The following is a 19784-nucleotide window of genomic DNA, read 5'->3' as shown; positions in this document are numbered from 1 at the left end:
GACTTTCAGTTGTCCATGGGGTGGCTAAATTAGTTTGCATGTCTTGTTGCTTAGTAAGATTCATTTATGTATCTTCATAGGCTGATATATGGTTTTGTAAAGAAATGGATGGCTGGTTGGGGTTGTTAAATATTTGGCTGGATGGTTGGGGTTGTTATTAACAGGACGTTGTAACCTGTAAACGACGTGCATCTTGGTTGTTTTTTAGTACTTGGCAATTTCATTATCATTTCTCGAAGCATGCAGGGGATGGAATGACCAAGAGCTCTGTGAGCCAATGGCGGGGAAAGGCCAAGATTATCGGATATTTCGTAGGGGATCCCCGTCCCAGGCAACTGGGACACTGGGTGGAGCCACCATCCTCCCAGCTGGTCACGTGACTCGTGACCCGGTTCCCCCTAAGTGGTTAATTCTTAGCCTTACTCTCTCCTTCCTCTGCAGGCATTGACATTTATTGATATTACTGCGATACACATGTTTGTGAAGTATTGGTGTATTAATTAATGTTTGATATTACTGTGATACACAAGTATGTGAAATATTTGGGTAACAATTCCCGAACGGAAATTAAAAGTTGAGAATATGGCAATATCTGGTATATCGTGTAGTATTTCTTCTCACAATTGTAATGAGGTGTATACTTACTCCCTGTTAAATAAGGTGAGGAAAAAGAGAGAAAATAACAAGATTATAAAGTAAAAATATCATAGAACCTGTAATTGAAATCTTATTTGGTATCGTACGTGGAACTACACAGTCTTCCTATAATTTTTTTACGGATGGGCCCTGTTTGAAATAATTAATATTAGAGGATCCAAAAACAGAGTTATAATAAAAAATATATGAATATTATGGAGCCTTTTTATCGAATACTTACTTAGAAAGGTATTGGGAACTATTTGTGTAGTTTTAGATCTTTGTCTGAGTTGAAATAAGGAATATTAGAGGAGTCAAAAAAAGAAATATTTCATTATCATTAAAGTAAATACCAATGGACTTTATTTGTACTTTTACGATGGGATAATCAATTTTAGAATGTTACAATGTTGATCCAAATTATTTTTTTTCTGAAGTGGACTTGACCTTTTAACATGTTTTAATTTCATGTTGGACTAACTTTCATTGATTTATTGAATAGACAGAAATCAAGCTTATAGACATTCATCTATAAGAATAATCCAAAATACTTAGAAATATAATTGTAATGAGGTGTATACTTACAACCTGGTAAATAAGGTGAGGAAAAAGAGAGAAAATAACAAGATTATAAAACAAAAATATTATAGAACCTGTAATTGAAATCTTATTTGGTATCGTACGTGGAACTACACAGTGTTCCTCTAATTTTTTTACGGATGGGCCCTGTTTGAAACAATTAATATTAGAGGATCCAAAAATAGAGTTATAATAAAAAAATATGAATATTATGGAGCCTTTTTATCGAAAACTTACTTAGAAAGGTATTGTGAACTATTTGTGTAGTTTTAGATCTTTGTCTGAGTTGAAATAAGGAATATTAGAGGAGTCAAAAAAAGAAATATTTCATTATCATTAAAGTAAATACCAATGGACTTTATTTGTACTTTTCCGATGGGATAATCAATTTTAGAATGTTACAATGTTGATCCAAATTAATTTTTTTCTGAAGTGGACTTGACCTTTTAACATGTTTTAATTTCATGTTGGACTAACTTTCATTGATTTATTGAATAGACAGAAATCAAGCTTATAGACATTCATCTATAAGAATAATCCAAAATACTTAGAAATATAATTGTAATGAGCTGTATACTTACAAGCTGTTAAATAAGGTGAGGAAAAAGAGAGAAAATAACAAGATTATAAAGTAAAAATATTATAGAACCTGTAATTGAAATCTTATTTGGTATCGTACGTGGAACTACACAGTGTTCCTATAATTTTTTTACGGATGGGCCCTGTTTGAAACAATTAATATTAGAGGATCCAAAAATAGAGTTATAATAAAAAAATATGAATATTATGGAGCCTTTTTATCGAAAACTTACTTAGAAAGGTATTTGGAACTATTTGTGTAGTTTTAGATGTGTGTCTGAGTTGAAATAAGGAATATTAGAGGAGTCAAAAAAAGAAATATTTCATTGTCATTAAAGTAAATACCAATGGACTTTATTTGTACTTTTACTATGGGATAATCAATGTTAGAATGTTACAATGTTGATCCAAATTAATTTTTTTCTGAAGTGCACTTGACCTTTTAACATGTTTTAATTTCATGTTGGACTGTCTTTCATTGATTTATTAAATAGACAGAAATCAAGCTTATAGACATTCATCTATAAGAATAATCCAAAATACCTAGAAATATAATTGTAATGAGGTGTTTACTTACCGACTGTTAAATAAGGTGAGGAAATAGAAAAATTGACAAGATTATAAAATAGAATTATGATAGAATCTCTAATTGAAATCTTACTTGGTAGCGTACGTGGAACTACACTGTAATCCTATAACTTTTATTAATGAACCCTGTTTAAAAGAGTAATATTAGAGGATCAAAAAACAGGGTTATAATAGCAAAAAAAAAGGAATATTTTGAAATCCTTTTATCGAAAACGTACTTAGAAGGGTATTTTGAACTATTAATTTAATTTTAGATGTTTGTCTGAGTTGAAAGAAGGAATATTAGAGGATTGAAAAATAGAAATATTTCATTGTCATTAAAGTAAATACCAATGGACTTTATTTGTACTTTAACTATGGGATAATCAATGTTAGAATGTTACAATGTTGATCCAAATTAATTTTTTTCTGAAGTGGACTTGACCTTTTAACATGTTTTAATTTCATGTTGGACTGTCTTTCATTGATTTATTGAATAGACAGAAATCAAGCTTATAGACATTCATCTATAAGAATAATCCAAAATACTTAGAAATATAATTGTAATGAGGTGTATACTTACAACCTGTTAAATAAGGTGAGGAAAAAGAGAGAAAATAACAAGATTATAAAGTAAAAATATTATAGAACCTGTAATTGAAATCTTATTTGGTATCGTACGTGGAACTACACAGTATTCCTATAATTTTTTACGGATGGGCCCTGTTTGAAATAATTAATATTAGAGGATCCAAAAACAGAGTTATAATAAAAAATATATGAATATTATGGAGCCTTTTTATCGAAAACTTACTTAGAAAGGTATTTGGAACTATTTGTGTAGTTTTAGATGTGTGTCTGAGTTGAAATAAGGAATATTAGAGGAGTGAAAAATAGAAATATTTCATTGTCATTAAAGTAAATACCAATGGACTTTATTTGTACTTTTACTATGGGATAATCAATTTTGGAATAATACAATGTTGATCCAAATTATTTTTTTTCTGAAGTGGACTTGACCTTTTAACATGTTTTAATTTCATGTTGGACTGTCTTTCATTGATTTATTGAATAGACAGAAATCAAGCTTATAGACATTCATCTATAAGAATAATCCAAAATACTTAGAAATATAATTGTAATGAGGTGTTTACTTACCGACTGTTAAATAAGGTGAGGAAAATGAGAGAAAATAACAAGATTATAAAGTAAAAATATCATAGAACCTGTAATTGAAATCTTATTTGGTATCGTACGTGGAACTACACAGTGTTCCTATAGTTTTTTACGGATGGGCCCTGTTTGAAATAATTAATATTAGAGGATCCAAAAACAGAGTTATAATAAAAAATATATGAATATTATGGAGCCTTTTTATCGAAAACTTACTTAGAAAGGTATTTTGAACTATTTGTGTAGTTTTAGATGTTTGTCTGAGTTGAAATAAGGAATATTAGAGGAGTGAAAAAAAGAAATATTTCATTGTCATTAAAGTAAATACCAATGGACTTTATTTGTACTTTTACTATGGGATAATCAATGTTAGAATGTTACAATGTTGATCCAAATAAATTTTTTTGTGAGGTGGACTTGACCTTTTAACATGTTTTAATTTCATGTTGGACTGTCTTTCATTGATTTATTGAATAGACAGAAATCAAGCTTATAGACATTCATCTATAAGAATAATCCAAAATACTTAGAAATATAATTGTAATGAGGTGTATACTTACAGACTGTTAAATAAGGTGAGGAAAATGAGAGAAAATAACAAGATTATAAAGTAAAAATATTATAGAACCTGTAATTGAAATCTTATTTCGTATCGTACGTGGAACTACACAGTATTCCTATATTTTTTTACGGATGGGCCCTGTTTGAAATAATTAATATTAGAGGATCCAAAAACAGAGTTATCATAAAAAATATATGAATATTATGGAGCCTTTTTATCGAAAACTTACTTGTCAGTATTATTGTTAACTGTAATAAATAAATTTTTTTGTGAGGTGGACTTGACCTTTTAACATGTTTTAATTTCATGTTGGACTGTCTTTCATTGATTTATTGAATAGACAGAAATCAAGCTTATAGACATTCATCTATAAGAATAATCCAAAATACCTAGAAATATAATTGTAATGAGGTGTTTACTTACCGACTGTTAAATAAGGTGAGGAAATAGAAAAAATGACAAGATTATAAAATAGAATTATGATAGAATCTCTAATTGAAATCTTACTTGGTAGCGTACGTGGAACTACACTGTAATCCTATAACTTTTATTAATGAACCCTGTTTAAAAGAGTAATATTAGAGGATCAAAAAACAGGGTTATAATAGCAAAAAAGGGAATATTTTGAAATCCTTTTATCGAAAACGTACTTAGAAAGGTATTTTGAACTATTAATGTAGTTTTAGATGTGTGTCTGAGTTGAAATAAGGAATATTAGAGGATTGAAAAATAGAAATATTTCATTGTCATTAAAGTAAATACCAATGGACTTTATTTGTACTTTTACTATGGGATAATCAATGTTAGAATGTTACAATGTTGATCCCAATTAATTTTTTTTCTGAGGTGGACTTGACCTTTTAACATGTTTTAATTTCATGATGGACTTTCTTTCATTGTTGTATTTAATAGACAGAAATCAAGCGTATAGAGGTTCACTATAAAATAATCCAAAAGAATTAGAAACATAATTGTAATGAGCTTTATACTTACTCGCTTTTAAATAAGGTGAGGAAAAAGAGAGATAATAAGATTATAAAGCAAAAATATTATAGAACCTGTAATTGAAATCTTATTTAGTAGCGTACTTGGAACTACACAAGATACCTATAATTTTTATTGATGGGCCCTGTTTGAAAAAGTAATCTTAGAGGATCCAAAAACAGGGGTATAATAGCAAAAACATATGAATATTTTGAACCTTTTTATCTAAAAGTACTTGGAAAGGTATTTGGAACTATTTGTGTAGTTTTAGATGTGTGTCTCAGTTGAAATAAGGAATATTAGAGGAGTCAAAAAAGAAATATTTCATTGTCATTAAAGTAAATACCAATGGACTTTATTTGTACTTTTACTATGGGATAATCAATGTTAGAATGTTACAATGTTGATCCAAATTAATTTTTTTCTGAAGTGCACTTGACCTTTTAACATGTTTTAATTTCATGTTGGACTGTCTTTCATTGATTTATTGAATAGACAGAAATCAAGCTTATAGACATTCATCTATAAGAATAATCCAAAATACTTAGAAATATAATTGTAATGAGGTGTTTACTTACTGACTGTTAAATAAGGTGAGGAAATAGAAAAAATGACAAGATTATAAAATAGAATTATGATAGAATCTCTAATTGAAATCTTACTTGGTAGCGTACGTGGAACTACACTGTAATCCTATAACTTTTATTAATGAACCCTGTTTAAAAGAGTAATATTAGAGGATCAAAAAACAGGGTTATAATAGCAAAAAAAAGGAATATTTTGAAATCCTTTTATCGAAAACGTACTTAGAAAGGTATTTTGAACTATTAATGTAGTTTTAGATGTGTGTCTGAGTTGAAATAAGGAATATTAGAGGATTGAAAAATAGAAATATTTCATTGTCATTAAAGTAAATACCAATGGACTTTATTTGTACTTTTACTATGGGATAATCAATGTTAGAATGTTACAATGTTGATCCCAATTAATTTTTTTCTGAGGTGGACTTGACGTTTTAACATGTTTTAATTTCATGATGGACTTTCTTTCATTGTTGTATTTAATAGACAGAAATCAAGCGTATAGAGGTTCACTATAAAATAATCCAAAAGAATTAGAAACATAATTGTAATGAGCTTTATACTTACTCGCTTTTAAATAAGGTGAGGAAAAAGAGAGAAAATAAGATTATAAAGCAAAAATATTATAGAACCTGTAATTGAAATCTTATTTGGTAGCGTACGTGGAACTACACAAGATACCTATAATTTTTATTGATGGGCCCTGTTTGAAAAAGTAATCTTAGAGGATCCAAAAACAGGGGTATAATAGCAAAAACATATGAATATTTTGAAACATTTTTATCGAAAAAGTATTTAGAAAGGTATTTGGAACTATTTGTGTAGTTTTATATGTGTGTCTCAGTTGAAATAAGGAATATTAGAGGAGTCGAAAAAAGAAATATTTCATTGTCATTAAAGTAAATACCAATGGACTTTATTTGTACTTTTACTATGGGATAATCAATGTTAGAATGTTACAATGTTGATCCAAATTATTTTTTTCTGAAGTGGACTTGACCTTTTAACATGTTTTAATTTCATGTTGGACTGTCTTTCATTGATTTATTGAATAGACAGAAATCAAGCTTATAGACATTCATCTATAAGAATAATCCAAAATACTTAGAAATATAATTGTAATGAGGTGTATACTTACTCCCTGTTAAATAAGGTGAGGAAAAAGAGAGAAAATAACAAGATTATAAAGTAAAAATATCATAGAACCTGTAATTGAAATCTTATTTGGTATCGTACGTGGAACTACACAGTGTTCCTATAGTTTTTTACGGATGGGCCCTGTTTGAAATAATTAATATTAGAGGATCCAAAAACAGAGTTATAATAAAAAATATATGAATATTATGGAGCCTTTTTATCGAAAACTTACTTAGAAAGGTATTTTGAACTATTTGTGTAGTTTTAGATGTTTGTCTGAGTTGAAATAAGGAATATTAGAGGAGTCAAAAAAAGAAATATTTCATTGTCATTAAAGTAAATACCAATGGACTTTATTTGTACTTTTACTATGGGATAATCAATGTTACAATGTTACAATGTTGATCCAAATAAACTTTTTTGTGAGGTGGACTTGACCTTTTAACATGTTTTAATTTCATGTTGGACTGTCTTTCATTGATTTATTGAATAGACAGAAATCAAGCTTATAGACATTCATCTATAACCCGTTCGCGACGGCATAGTAGAATAGGTTCTAACACCCCAAACGAGATTAATCAGCCGACCATGTCAAGTTCGAACAGCTCCATTGTTCCGTGCGTGCGAGCTGGATCGTTGATTACAAAAGCGTGTGTGCGATCCAAAATGAGTGAATTGATCGATCGATAGTTTTCGCGCATGCGTAGTTCATTTCCTGTTTTTTCTGCACGGAGTTCAGAGCTCACCTGTCGCTCAAGAACTATAATTATGTCCGCACAAAGTGACTTCTTTGAGAATGTATTGTTTGTGATGTGGGTTTTGAAGTTCTTCTTGGACTTCTTCTTTTTTGATATTACTATTATCATAATATTATCATTCTCCCTTCCTTTCTTTTTCCTTTTCTTCTTTTGCGATCTTATTATTATCAACTTATTATCAGCTTCTAAATTATTCAATAACTTACCCGCAACATCCCGATTAGAAAAAAACCCGGCTACATTTGCACGTCTCATATCACTTTCTTAATTTAATTCTCCACCCCGATTCACCCTTGATGATACCGCATTATATATCTTCATTTTTTATGTTTAATTTTGACATAACTTTGTATATTATTTTCGTCTATTTATTTTTCATTTTTGTTTACTCCAATTTTACTTTTGCCAATTGTATTTTACCTATGCTTTGATATATTTTTGTTTTTCGTTTTTATTTTTGTATGCTTGTTTTATGTTGATATTATTTGTTATTATCATTTGTCCACGGCCTTGCTGAAAAGCAGCTTCTAGCTGAAAGCAGGCTTTTTAACCGTGATTAAATAAATAAAAAATACAATACAAAATCAAAATTATTCTCATTTCTTTTCTTCTCATATTCTTCTTTTTCGATATTCTTCTTATCTTATCATCCTCATTTCCTTTCTTCTTCTGTTCGATCTGTGTCTCATCTTTTTGTCTCACCTGCGAAGCAAAGTGAGACTATAGGCGCCGCTTTTCCGACGGCGACGGCGGCGGCGACGGCGGCGGCGGCGGCGGCGGCGGCGGCGTCAACATCAAATCTTAACCTGAGGTTAAGTTTTTGAAATGACATCATAACTTAGAAAGTATATGGACCTAGTTAATAAAACTTGGCCATAAGGTTAATCAAGTATTACTGAACATCCTATTAGAGTTTCATGTCACATGACCAAGGTCAAAGGTCATTTAGGGTCAATGAACTTAGACCATGTTGGAGGAATCAACATCGAAATCTTAACCTGAGGTTAAGTTTTTGAAATGTCATCATAACTTAGAAAATATATGGACCTAGTTCATGAAACTTGGACATAAGGTTAATCAAGTATCAATGAACATCCTGCATGAGTTTCACGTCACATGACCAAGGTCAAAGGTCATTTAGGGTCAATGAATATTGGACGAATTGGGGATATCTGTTGAATTCCCATCATAACTTTGAAAGTTTATGGATCTGATTCATGAAACTTGGACATAATAGTAATCAAGCATCACTGAACATTTTGTGCAAGTTTCAGGTCACATGATCAAGGTCAAAGGTCATTTAGGGTCAATGAACTTTGGCCGAATTGGGGATATCTGTTGAATTCCCATCATAACTTTGAAAGTTTATGGATCTGATTCATGAAACTTGGACATAATAGTAATCAAGCATCACTGAACATTTTGTGCAAGTTTCAGGTCTTATGATTAAGGTCAAAGGTCATTTAGGGTCAATGAACTTTGGCCGAATCGGGGGTATCTGTTGAATTACCACCATAACTTTGAAAGTTTATTGGTCTAGTTCATTAAACTTGGACATTAGAGTAACCAAGTATCACTGAACATCCTGTGCGTGTTTCAGGTCACATGTCCAAGGTCAAAGGTCAATGAACTTTAGCCGAATTGGGTGTATCTGTTGAATTACCATCATAACTTTGAAAGTTTATGGATCTGATTCATGAAACTTGTACATAAGAGTAATCAAGTATCACTGAACATCCTGTTCCAGTTTCAGGTCACATGATCAAGGTCAAAGGTCATGTAAGGTCAATGAACTTTGGCCATGTTGGGGTTTTTTGTTGAATAACCATCATATCTCTGTAAGTTTATTGGTCTAGTTCATAAAAAGAGGACATAAGAGTAACCATGTATCACTGAACATCTTGTGCGAGTTAGAGTAGTATGCAAAGTTAGCACTGCTGCTATATTGAACCGCGTGATGCAGGTGAGATGGCCAGAGGCATTCCACTTGTTGTTCTTATACTTCCTATTTATAGACCCCCCCTTCTCCCTTGATATAGTCTTGCTTTGTTTCCTCTTGCAAATGAAATCCTCCTTTTTTCCTTTTTCTTTTTTATAATGCTCCCTTTTCCTTTTCTCCTCCTTCTTCACTGATAATTGTGCAATCCTACACCTCCTCCATCTCCTAAGTTTTCTTTTTCTATTTCCCTTCTATTTATTCTTGTTATGATTTTGCTTGTGCTTCTTCCTTTTCGTTTTTTTTTCTTCGTCGTCTTATCTTCTCTTACCTATTCTCATTCTTTTACTCCTGTCATCCTATTTTGCTTTATTTTGTTCTCTCTCTGTTTTTCTCTTCTTGCAAAATGAAAAAAATGAAGAATATGATATTTCTTTTTAAAAGTATGTCCGCCAAAACATGAATCTTCAAAATATCTTTATATGCATACAAGTAATATTTTCTGAACAAGAAATCATAATCTTCTCGATAGGGAGCAGTTCTTACCAATCCAAAAGTTTGCAAGGTGGTATACGACAATTATTTTGAAGATTATTTATCATTTATCATCCAAGTATTTAAGTTAGCCCACCCCATCCCGCATGATCACCATTATCTTCTCCTTTCATCTATTTTTTCTGTTTCGTCTGCTTTTTTATTTTATCTTTTTCTTTGTCTTATCATTATTATATTCATAATCTTGATCATTGTTGTTATTATTGTCAAAATCATTATTATTATTTTTATTATCCGATTGTTATATTTTCTTTTATTATTTGTTATTATCATTGTTAGTGTTGATAGTAATGTTTATAATTGTTATAATTGATATTATGTAAACATTTGAATATTTACATGTAAAGAATAAAAGAATTTAGTTTAATTCGATTGAAAAATATTATTGCTATTGTCATGTTTGTTTGGCGCAGCCCGAAAGAAGAATCAGTTTCGCTGAATGCCATCCCCTCTACCCTCTCTAATCCCCTTACCTCTAGTCAACCTCTACTCTCCTCTATTTTCCCTTTACTTTTTCCCTTCTTTTCAATCAGTAGCTTACGCAGGGGGGGGGGTAGGGTTCTATTTCATACGAGGCGCTTTTAATCGAAAAAAAATGTACTACAACACTGCGCAGACAAGTGGGTTATGTTCTCCCTCTCTTCTTCATTTCGTGTTCCGTGCCCCCGGCCCTCTCTCTATTTTTTCCCTTCTTAGTATTATCTCGTCATCACAGAAATATGTCCAAACCCGGCCCTCCAAGCCCAACCCATAATAAAAATAAAACCTATTTTAGGATAGGTGCCCGGCATATTTATAAATTTCAAATGATGTCTAGATTTTACGTCGTCTAGAAATGTTCAACAAAAAACTCCAAATTATTTCCTTAATTCAAAATCCAAAGGAGACGTTGCCATGTATTTGTGTAAAAAAATGAATATTATGTATCACATGATTCTAGTAATTAAATTTGTATTATAAACAAGACATTCTGCCTTTCTTTCATTATCGAAGAATATACAATAAGTCCCTGCAATCCGTTTTATTTATTGTGGACTTACTCAATTCTCAGTTTATTTCACTAGTTTAGAACGTGTGTGGTTATTTTCTTGACATTTATGTGCAAAGGATTTAATGATCAACAAATAATTAGTAATGCATGGAAAAATGCAAGAAAGAATAACATAAGTATATGTTGGACAATTTAAAATGGAAAAAAAATGAGTGTGACCAGAAAGACATTTTCGGTTTTGCTGGTAATCTATTTGTTAGAGATCGGCGGTGAACCAAGGAATTCTCGGTGGAGGGGACTATAAATGCGCTACTTTTTCTTTACTTTTTTTCTGACAAGCAAAGGGGGGAGGAAATAGAGGTCAGCAATGAAATCGCAACCCAAGTTACACCATTACTATTTTATACCCCTTTTTTCTAATTCTAGTGCATATGAATTATATTCCATCGTCTAACCCCCACCCCCCTATTTGATTCGCCACACTCACTGTCAAATTTTCGGACAATATGATTTGATTACATTTTAGGAACTTTCCTTTTGGAAATTATTATTTCCTGCGTTCAGTTTGTTTTAATATACAATTTCGTCAAGATGGAAAAGGACTCTGAAAATGATAACCTGCATTGCCAAAGTAAAATTCTAAAATGTCGTAAGTGTATATAATTTCTCACCCGGTACATTCACCTTTACAGAATTTCGATGTATTAAAATAATTCTTATGTTGTATTTCTCCCCTTCCTTTTTCCTTGTAGCCAACAATCCATAAGAGCTCCGATGAAAATACAAATATAACGAGTTAATTAGAGAACTGTAAGAGGAAGAGCGTGCTTAAAAAGAGATACATAGAAAGGCCATTCTCGCCTGCCTAAATATCATATTCCAGCTCATATTGACTGATACATATTATCTCTAATTAATTAATTTATTGTCTTTATTAATTAATTAATTCATGTACTGATTGCTTTATCTCATATCTTTATCCAACTTGAGCGTCTGTTATGGTCTATGGAGTACGGCTAAAAATAAAACAAATAACCGAATGGACGTATATGGAATCACAATATGCTTTATGCCGTTTTTCTCGCACCCTTCTAACAAGCAATTAAAAAAAATAAAACGAGCCGCATGATGATAATGATTAATAATTCATATAATATCCACTAAGCATCGTGATGAAGGCGCTCTACTTATTTATTACCCGGCTTACATCAATTTTGTTCCGTGAAAAGCATTATAGGCCTGTTTGCAGACATAAACATAGATATTTTATTTTAATATATTCTGCTTTTCATTCCCTCTATCTTCTCGAATAATATATCCATGGAATGCACATTTACTCCATGCTCTGGATTCCTATCGCATCACATTTTTTATATGCAGGTCAAACCAAACCACGATAACATGCATCAGAATAAAATCAATCGGGGAAACCTTAGATTTTTCGAATATTCATATAATGAGATTATATGGATAAAACATGCTTCATCATATACTTTGTACATCGTAAATAACACATATTAGTCTTCATTAGCATGATTATGCCTATGTCACGGTGTTTATCACTCTTTGGTGTTAAACCAAACTGACAAAGGGTGAATTCATCCGTACATCCTTCCCTTTCAAGTCACTCGTTTACATTGTTAGTAAGTGGCAACTTTATTGATCTTCGCTGGATGCCCTTTTGTTATTTTCAAAGGAAAGGGGGCCATGCCTCCATCAATTACCCCATCCGTATCGTTAGAACAAAATAGAGTGTATGTACGATCCGAGGTATTCTCAATAGCCAGCTGTATACACTTTTGTTTAGGAATATAGAAATCGATATCAACTTAAAGTCGTGTACTCTCTTCTAGTTTAATCTAGCTTGATCAGTTCATGAAGTTGAATATTATGACAACCATTTTCAAGAGGCAAAATAATGCACCTAAATGAAAGAAGAAAACACAAATCGATGTGTTATAAACTGAAATCATGATTTTTTTTCTTCCTATATTCTACCAACGGCGCCATTTTGAAACCTCACTAGCATTTTTTTTTGTATTGAGTAGTTTTTATTGACAACTTCAATTCATATACAAAATAAAATATATGTAACAAATAAAACTTTGAAACATAATATTTTCATGAATGTTACAATAAAACACAATGTCAGACATCTTCCAATACATAATTATAAATAACATTGATTATAATATATGCATCAAGAAGAAACTTCTACAGAAATTTCAACATATTGATTTTTTTCCAGTGTCAAATAAAAAACATAAGAGAAATTTTCCAAATACAAAAATAAATCATTAATAAAACCTAAACGAAATTGAAGCCATCAGCATATATATTTTTGACCCATCACCTCGGCCTCCTCACCCAAATAAATTCAAACACAAACTCAGCCCTTGTCATTACCCCCCCCCACCCTCCCATGAACACCCCATCCCCTATCCGGTGGAGAACTGGCTCTGGGCTCCAATACACGGTCTAATATTTAAGTTTTCCCATTTAGAGAAAGCAATCTAATATAGTATCGATCATGTCGATCGTTTTCGATCTATCGTTGATCATATCAGCGCACGCACGCAGCTCTGCGTGCGTTTTGGGTTGCATTTCACTGCTCCCATTATTTTCCCTCACTCTTATTGATTACGGTGTATACGTGGTCCTGCGAAACTGAAAATCATTGAAATCAAGCTTTCATCGCGGCAATGCCCACTGTACGCGAATATTGGACTCTCATCGAAGCATAACTCGTTTTATAATGCTTTATAAACTATAGAAACAAAAGGTAAAAACGTATGACTTTCTGGAATGTGTAGTTTAATTAATGGACATTGTAATTATAACACAGAAAAGGCAGAAACATAGTATGAAATTGTATTTTTAAGGCCTGCAAATGGATTCGAGTAATAGCCTTTGGGGAACCGACTATATACGGCTCCCGTACATGAATGAGTTTTAGGGAACCGTATATAGCCGGCTCCCGTTGGCAACGGGATAAGCTAAATAGCTGAAAAATAATCCAAAATACTTAGAAATATAATTGTAATGAGGTGTATACTTACAATCTGTTAAATAAGGTGAGGAAAAAGAGAGAAAATAACTAGATTATAAAGTAAAAATATTATAGAACCTGTAATTGAATTCTTATTTCGTATCGTACATGGAACTACACAGTATTCCTATAATTTTTTTTACGGATGGGCCCTGTTTGAAATAAGTAATATTAGAGGATCCAAAACAGGGGTATAATAGCAAAAACATATGAATATTTTGAAACCTTTTTATCGAAAACGTACTTAGAAAGGTATTTGGAACTATTTGTGTAGTTTTAGATGTGTGTCAGAGTTGAAGTAAGGAATGTTAGAGGATCCAAAATTAGAATTATTTCATTGTCATTACACCCAATATCAATGGATCTTGTTGGTACTAAAACTGTGGGTTAAATCAAGGTGACTGACTGTAAGTTGTGTTGAACATATCGGATTTTATGAAGGATTCTTTTTCATTCATATATTCAATAGACTAAAATCTGGCTTAGAGACATTCCTCTAAAGAATAGTCCAAAATACTTAGAAATATAATTGTAATGAGGTGTATACTTACCGACTGTTAAATAAGGTGAGGAAATGGAAAAAATGACAAGATTATAAAGTAAAAATATGGTAGAACCTCTAATTGAAATCTTACTTGGTAGCGTACGTAAAACTACGCAGTAATCCTATAATTTTTATTGATGGGCCCTGTTTGAAAAAGTAATCTAAGAGGATCCAAAAACAGGGGTATAATAGCAAAAACATGTGAATATTTTGAAACTTTTTCATCGAAAACGTACTTAGAAAGGTATTTGGGACTATTAATATAGTTTTAGATGTGTGTCAGAGTTGAAATAAGGAATATTAGAGGATTCAAAAAGAGAAATATTTCATCGTCATTAAAGTAAATACCAATGGACTTAATATATGTACTTTTGCTATGGGATAATCAATGTTACAATGTTGATTAAAATCAACTTTTTTCTGAGGTGGACTTGACCTTTTAACATGTTTTTATTTCATGATGGACTTTCTTTCATTGTTGTATTAAATAGACAGCAATCAAGCTATAGACGTTCAATATAAACATAATCAAAAATACTTAGAAATATAATTGCAATGAGCTTTATTCTTCCTGTTAAATAAGGTGAAGAAAAAGAGAGAAAATAACAAGATTATAAAATAAAAAATATGATAGAACCTCTAATTGAAATCTTACTTGGTAGCGTACGTGGAACTACACTGTAATCTGTAATTATGGATGGGCCCTGTTTAAAAAAGTGATTTTAGAGGATCCAAAAACAGAGGTATAATAGCATAAACATATGAATATTTTGAAACCTTTTTATCGAAAACGTACTTGGAAAGGTATTTTTAACTATTAATGTAGTTTTAGATGTGTGCCCGAGTTGAAATAGGGAATATTAGAGGATTGAAAAATAGAAATATTTCATCGTCATTAAAGTATATACCAGTGGACTTTATTTGTACTTTTACTATGGGATAATCAATGTTAGAATGTTACAATGTTGATCCAAATCAACTTTTTTTGTGAGGTGGACTTGACCTTTTAACATGTTTTAATTTCATGATGGACTTTCTTTCATTGTTGTATTGAATAGACAGAAATCAAGCCTATAGACATCCACTATAAAAATAATCCAAAATACTTAGAAATATAATTGTAATGAGCTTTATACTTACTCCCTGTTATATAAGGTGATGAAAAAGAGAGAAAATAACAAGATTATAAAGTAAAAATATTATAGAACCTGTAATTGAAATCTTAGTTGGTAGCGTACGTGGAACTACACAGTAATCCTATAATTTTTATGGATGGGCCCTGTTTGAAATAAGTAATCTTAGAGGATCCAAAAACAGGGTTATAATAACAAAAATATATGAATATTATGGAACCTTTTTATCGAAAACGTACTTAGAAAGGTATTTGGAACTATTTGTGTAGTTTTAGATGAGTGTCAGAGTTGAAGTAAGGAATGTTAGAGGATCCAAAACTAGAATTATTTTATTGTCTTTACACCCAATATCAATGGATTTTGTTGGTACTAAAACTGTGGGTTAAATCACGGTGACTGACTGTAAGTTGTGTTGAGCATATCGGATTTTATGAAGGATTCTTTTTCATGAGCAATTCTAGAACATCCAAAAATAAAATCATTTTCTTGTCATATTACACCAAACACCAATGGATTTTATTGGTGCTTAAACTGTGGGTTGATCCAAGTGACTTTACGTTGTATTAAACATATCTGATTTTATGAAGGATTCTTTTTTCATTGTTGTAATGAATAAACAGAAATGAAGATGAAAGACATTCCTGTATAGAATAATTCAAAATACTGGGAAATATCAATGTAAACAGTTGTATACTTACCGGCTGTCAAATAAGGTGAGGGAAAGCAGAGAGAATGGCAAGAATTAAGAATAAACGTATTATGGAACTTGTGATTGAAATCTTGGTAGCATATGTGGAACTACACCGTGATCCTATAATTTTATGGATGAGCCCTGATATGAAATAAGTAATATTAGAGGATCCAAAAGCAGGTATAAAATGTGCAGTCTTATCTATACATGCTACCCCACTATCTTAGGTTTTGTAAGAGAGCTTAGTTAAAATAACAATTCGCAAAGATAAAGTACATAAACAAAATCGTCGAATTCCACTATCAAGCACGTGGCACTGATGGAAGCAGTACACGTTGATTAGTCATAGGCCATATTGCAGCATTTGTCTTTAGTGTGGATGTATGTTCGGGTATGTACATGTATACGTGTGAAGTGCCTGTTAGCATTCCTTTGCAGATATGTAAATTTGTAAGAATCAGAGAGATGGACAAATACCTTGTATAGTAGGAATGTCATCCTTTTCCACAATGGTATCACTGAGCTCACTTCGAAACCTTTTGCGGGTATGTTCTTCTCTCTGGTCTCCATTTGTACTAGGTTGATCTTTAAGGGTGAACGAAAACACATTCTTAATAAGATTGCATTCCGGGGGGGGGGGGGGATTTACATTGACGAGTGGATACCATGCGCGTTTTTTTTTAAGATAAGGCACGTTACGTTCGTAACGTAATTAGGGTGTCAAAAGCACTAAAATAATAAAAAAAAAACGTGTATCTATTTCGCTAGGAAATTTAAGTGTTTAGAGTCAAATTTGCGAGGGTACACAATCAAGACTCTTAAGGATGTACTTTTTGCCCCAACACTACGTGTTTAGAGTACGATTTGCGCGAGTTGGGCTGTATTAAATCCAATGATGTAGGTATAAGGTAAAACCGACGACCGACGTCCGTGTTTTAAATATCCCTGTACTTGTTTAGGGGCACAATATAGGGAATACTTGCGAATAGTATTTTTTTTCCAATACTTGTTAAGGGTAAGGTTTCACACGCCAATATTTGCTAAGGGGTGTATTTTCAGATTATGAAAAATACGTGTTTAGGGTGCTTTTCGAGACCCCATGGTCGCGCATGGTATCCACTCGACCAAAAAAGTGGTAGGGGTGTGCCGCGGGCGAGACAAAAAACGGGGGCCTTGGAGCGGGCTTATTGAACAAAGGAGGGTCCTCGGAACAGGCTTCGGAACTACAATTTTGTGAAAACGGGGGTCCTTGGAACGGATCGCCAGTGTGTGAGTACGTGCGTATGCACCCCTATGGAACGGATATGCGTGCATGTTGCAGCTAGCGCGGCCTCCGCCGGATGCGCTCGCCCAGAGACGATGGTCGGACAGCGTTCGGCGGCCGCTTTTCACCAAAATTGCAGCAGATCAATGCGACTGGAGCGGCGTAACGACAAATATGCGAAGCTTTGGAGTGTTTTTTTTTCTTTTTTTCCCGATAAGAACAAAATGCTATGCTTTGGAGCGGCTTTCTTTGTTTTTTTTTCTCAATAAGACAAAATGCTATGCCTTGGAACGGAAATCTGGGTGTAAAAATGGGGGTCCCCTCCGCGGCACAAACCCACTATGCATTATATACTGAGTGCCCCCCCCCATTCCATTAGATAAAGCAGTTTATACATTTTAATGTCTAGCATAGCATTGTATGTGAATCTACTTCCGTTTGTAATCGCGGACCATGTCGAACTCGCATTTTTCGCTTTAGTTTAAACGCGATCACAATTGCCCTCTCCGCAGGATTCGACCCTGCTTGAGGATTTTTGGACACTTTGTTCTTCACCCACTTAGCCAACTGAAGCCGACCTTCTGGAGATTTTCTGAGGCAGGTTATAGATCCATGCGAAACTGTTACCAAAATACGCGGGAACAGCAATTCTTTCAGGACATATCAATAAATCATTGATTAAAGGTTCTTACTTCAGACAAGCCAAGGCAACTTAAAACTGACGAAACAATTTATTCTGACTTCACACTGTATAAATATTTGGGCTTGGCTCTCTCTCTCTCTCTCTTTATCACTCTTTTTTCTGTTTTTGTTGTTATTCAGAAAAGGTGCAGTGGAAACTAAAGTACCATATGTAATAGCTCCGACAGGTCTTTACCACAGTGCCATCTGAGATATGGCGCCAAAGAAATACGAACTATGCAATACTAGTAATATAATTCAAACATAATTCTTAATTACCCTAAACATAAAAAAATAATTTTAAAGTTGATACAATATGTACTCACGTAAATGATAGCACTTACCAAAATGAATATCTGCTAGTTCACTAAGTTGTGCTTTTTCGAGTGCCGCCTTTATCATATTACGCTGATTACCTGCTGGGGTGTTATTCCTCCATTGCCGAAGCATCTCCAATGTTCCTTCACTGGTCACTCTTCCATTCAGCTGGTTGGTTTTCACAAAAATATCTGCATCCGACAACGAAAACCCCAATTTCAGAGCTAGTTTCCGCAAATTCCAGGCATTCCCTATCTCCTCTGCTAGTTTCAAGATCAGCTCGTCACTTACTCCATCCATTCTAATAGTCAAGTAGAACCGCAACATAACCGTCAAGTTTGGTATGTATGCTTTTTTTGCAGAAAGTTGTAGTATAGAGGGTCTACTTCAAGAATCCGACGAATGCCACTTGGGTACCCGTGGGCATTTATTTTAAATTGACGTCATAGGCCACGCCCACTTTTTACATACCTTCTAAATATGACTTTCATTTTTTACGAAATGAACATGTCATGTTTGCTATAAAATTAAAGGTTATGAAAAATTCAATAAAAATATATGGATCACTGGGCATCACGCCAATGTCAGTAAAGGTTCAGCTAAGGTCATAAAAGGTCAAACTGCATACCAAATGTAAGTGATACATATTATAAGGCGATAAATATCATGTTTTAAATACAAACAAGTTAGGTATATAGTACATGCATTTTTGCCTAAAGTTAAGTTGAGGGTGTGCATATTAAGAATCCGATGGTTGCTGCCTTGGCATCTTGAGGAATCTTATTTATGTGACGTCATAAACCACACCGACTTACATTCCTCTTGCTACTTTTCTACTGAGAGGAATAAACATATCATATTGATATCAAATTATCGCAAATGCAAAATCACATCCACGTATATGAATCACAAGGCATGAAAAATGCGTATTAGGTTGGGATGCCATGTTGTGTAAATTTGGCAAGGGAAAGACTTCCACTCTGAATCTGCATATCCCTCTTCAAGACTGATTTCCCCTTCTTCAATTTTAATTGCATGTTCACTTATATACTTAGAATGGCACAAT

The 19784-nt window shown here is 32.7% G+C and overlaps 1 protein-coding gene across 1 annotated transcript in view; it reads right to left on the bottom strand.

The window, feature by feature from the left end:
- LOC121417656 overlaps positions 1 to 19018 on the bottom strand; it is a 44414-nt gene extending 25396 nt beyond the window's left edge. The window contains exons 1-7 of the mRNA XM_041611391.1: positions 18817 to 19018; positions 16933 to 17040; positions 14639 to 14641; positions 4520 to 4522; positions 3520 to 3522; positions 2945 to 2947; positions 2372 to 2374 (exon numbers count right to left, since the gene is read on the bottom strand). Of these exons, the coding sequence (XP_041467325.1) occupies positions 2372 to 2374; positions 2945 to 2947; positions 3520 to 3522; positions 4520 to 4522; positions 14639 to 14641; positions 16933 to 17040; positions 18817 to 19018 (325 nt within the window). The remainder of the gene's footprint in view (positions 1 to 2371; positions 2375 to 2944; positions 2948 to 3519; positions 3523 to 4519; positions 4523 to 14638; positions 14642 to 16932; positions 17041 to 18816) is intronic.
- Between the last annotated feature and the right edge of the window lie 766 nt (positions 19019 to 19784).

This window comes from Lytechinus variegatus, chromosome 6 (assembly GCF_018143015.1).
Source record: "Lytechinus variegatus isolate NC3 chromosome 6, Lvar_3.0, whole genome shotgun sequence".
In the NCBI taxonomy this organism is placed as follows: Eukaryota; Metazoa; Echinodermata; class Echinoidea; order Temnopleuroida; family Toxopneustidae; genus Lytechinus; species Lytechinus variegatus.
The sequence above is the reverse complement of the archived record's forward strand: the minus strand, read 5'-3'. Positions and strand labels throughout refer to the sequence as shown.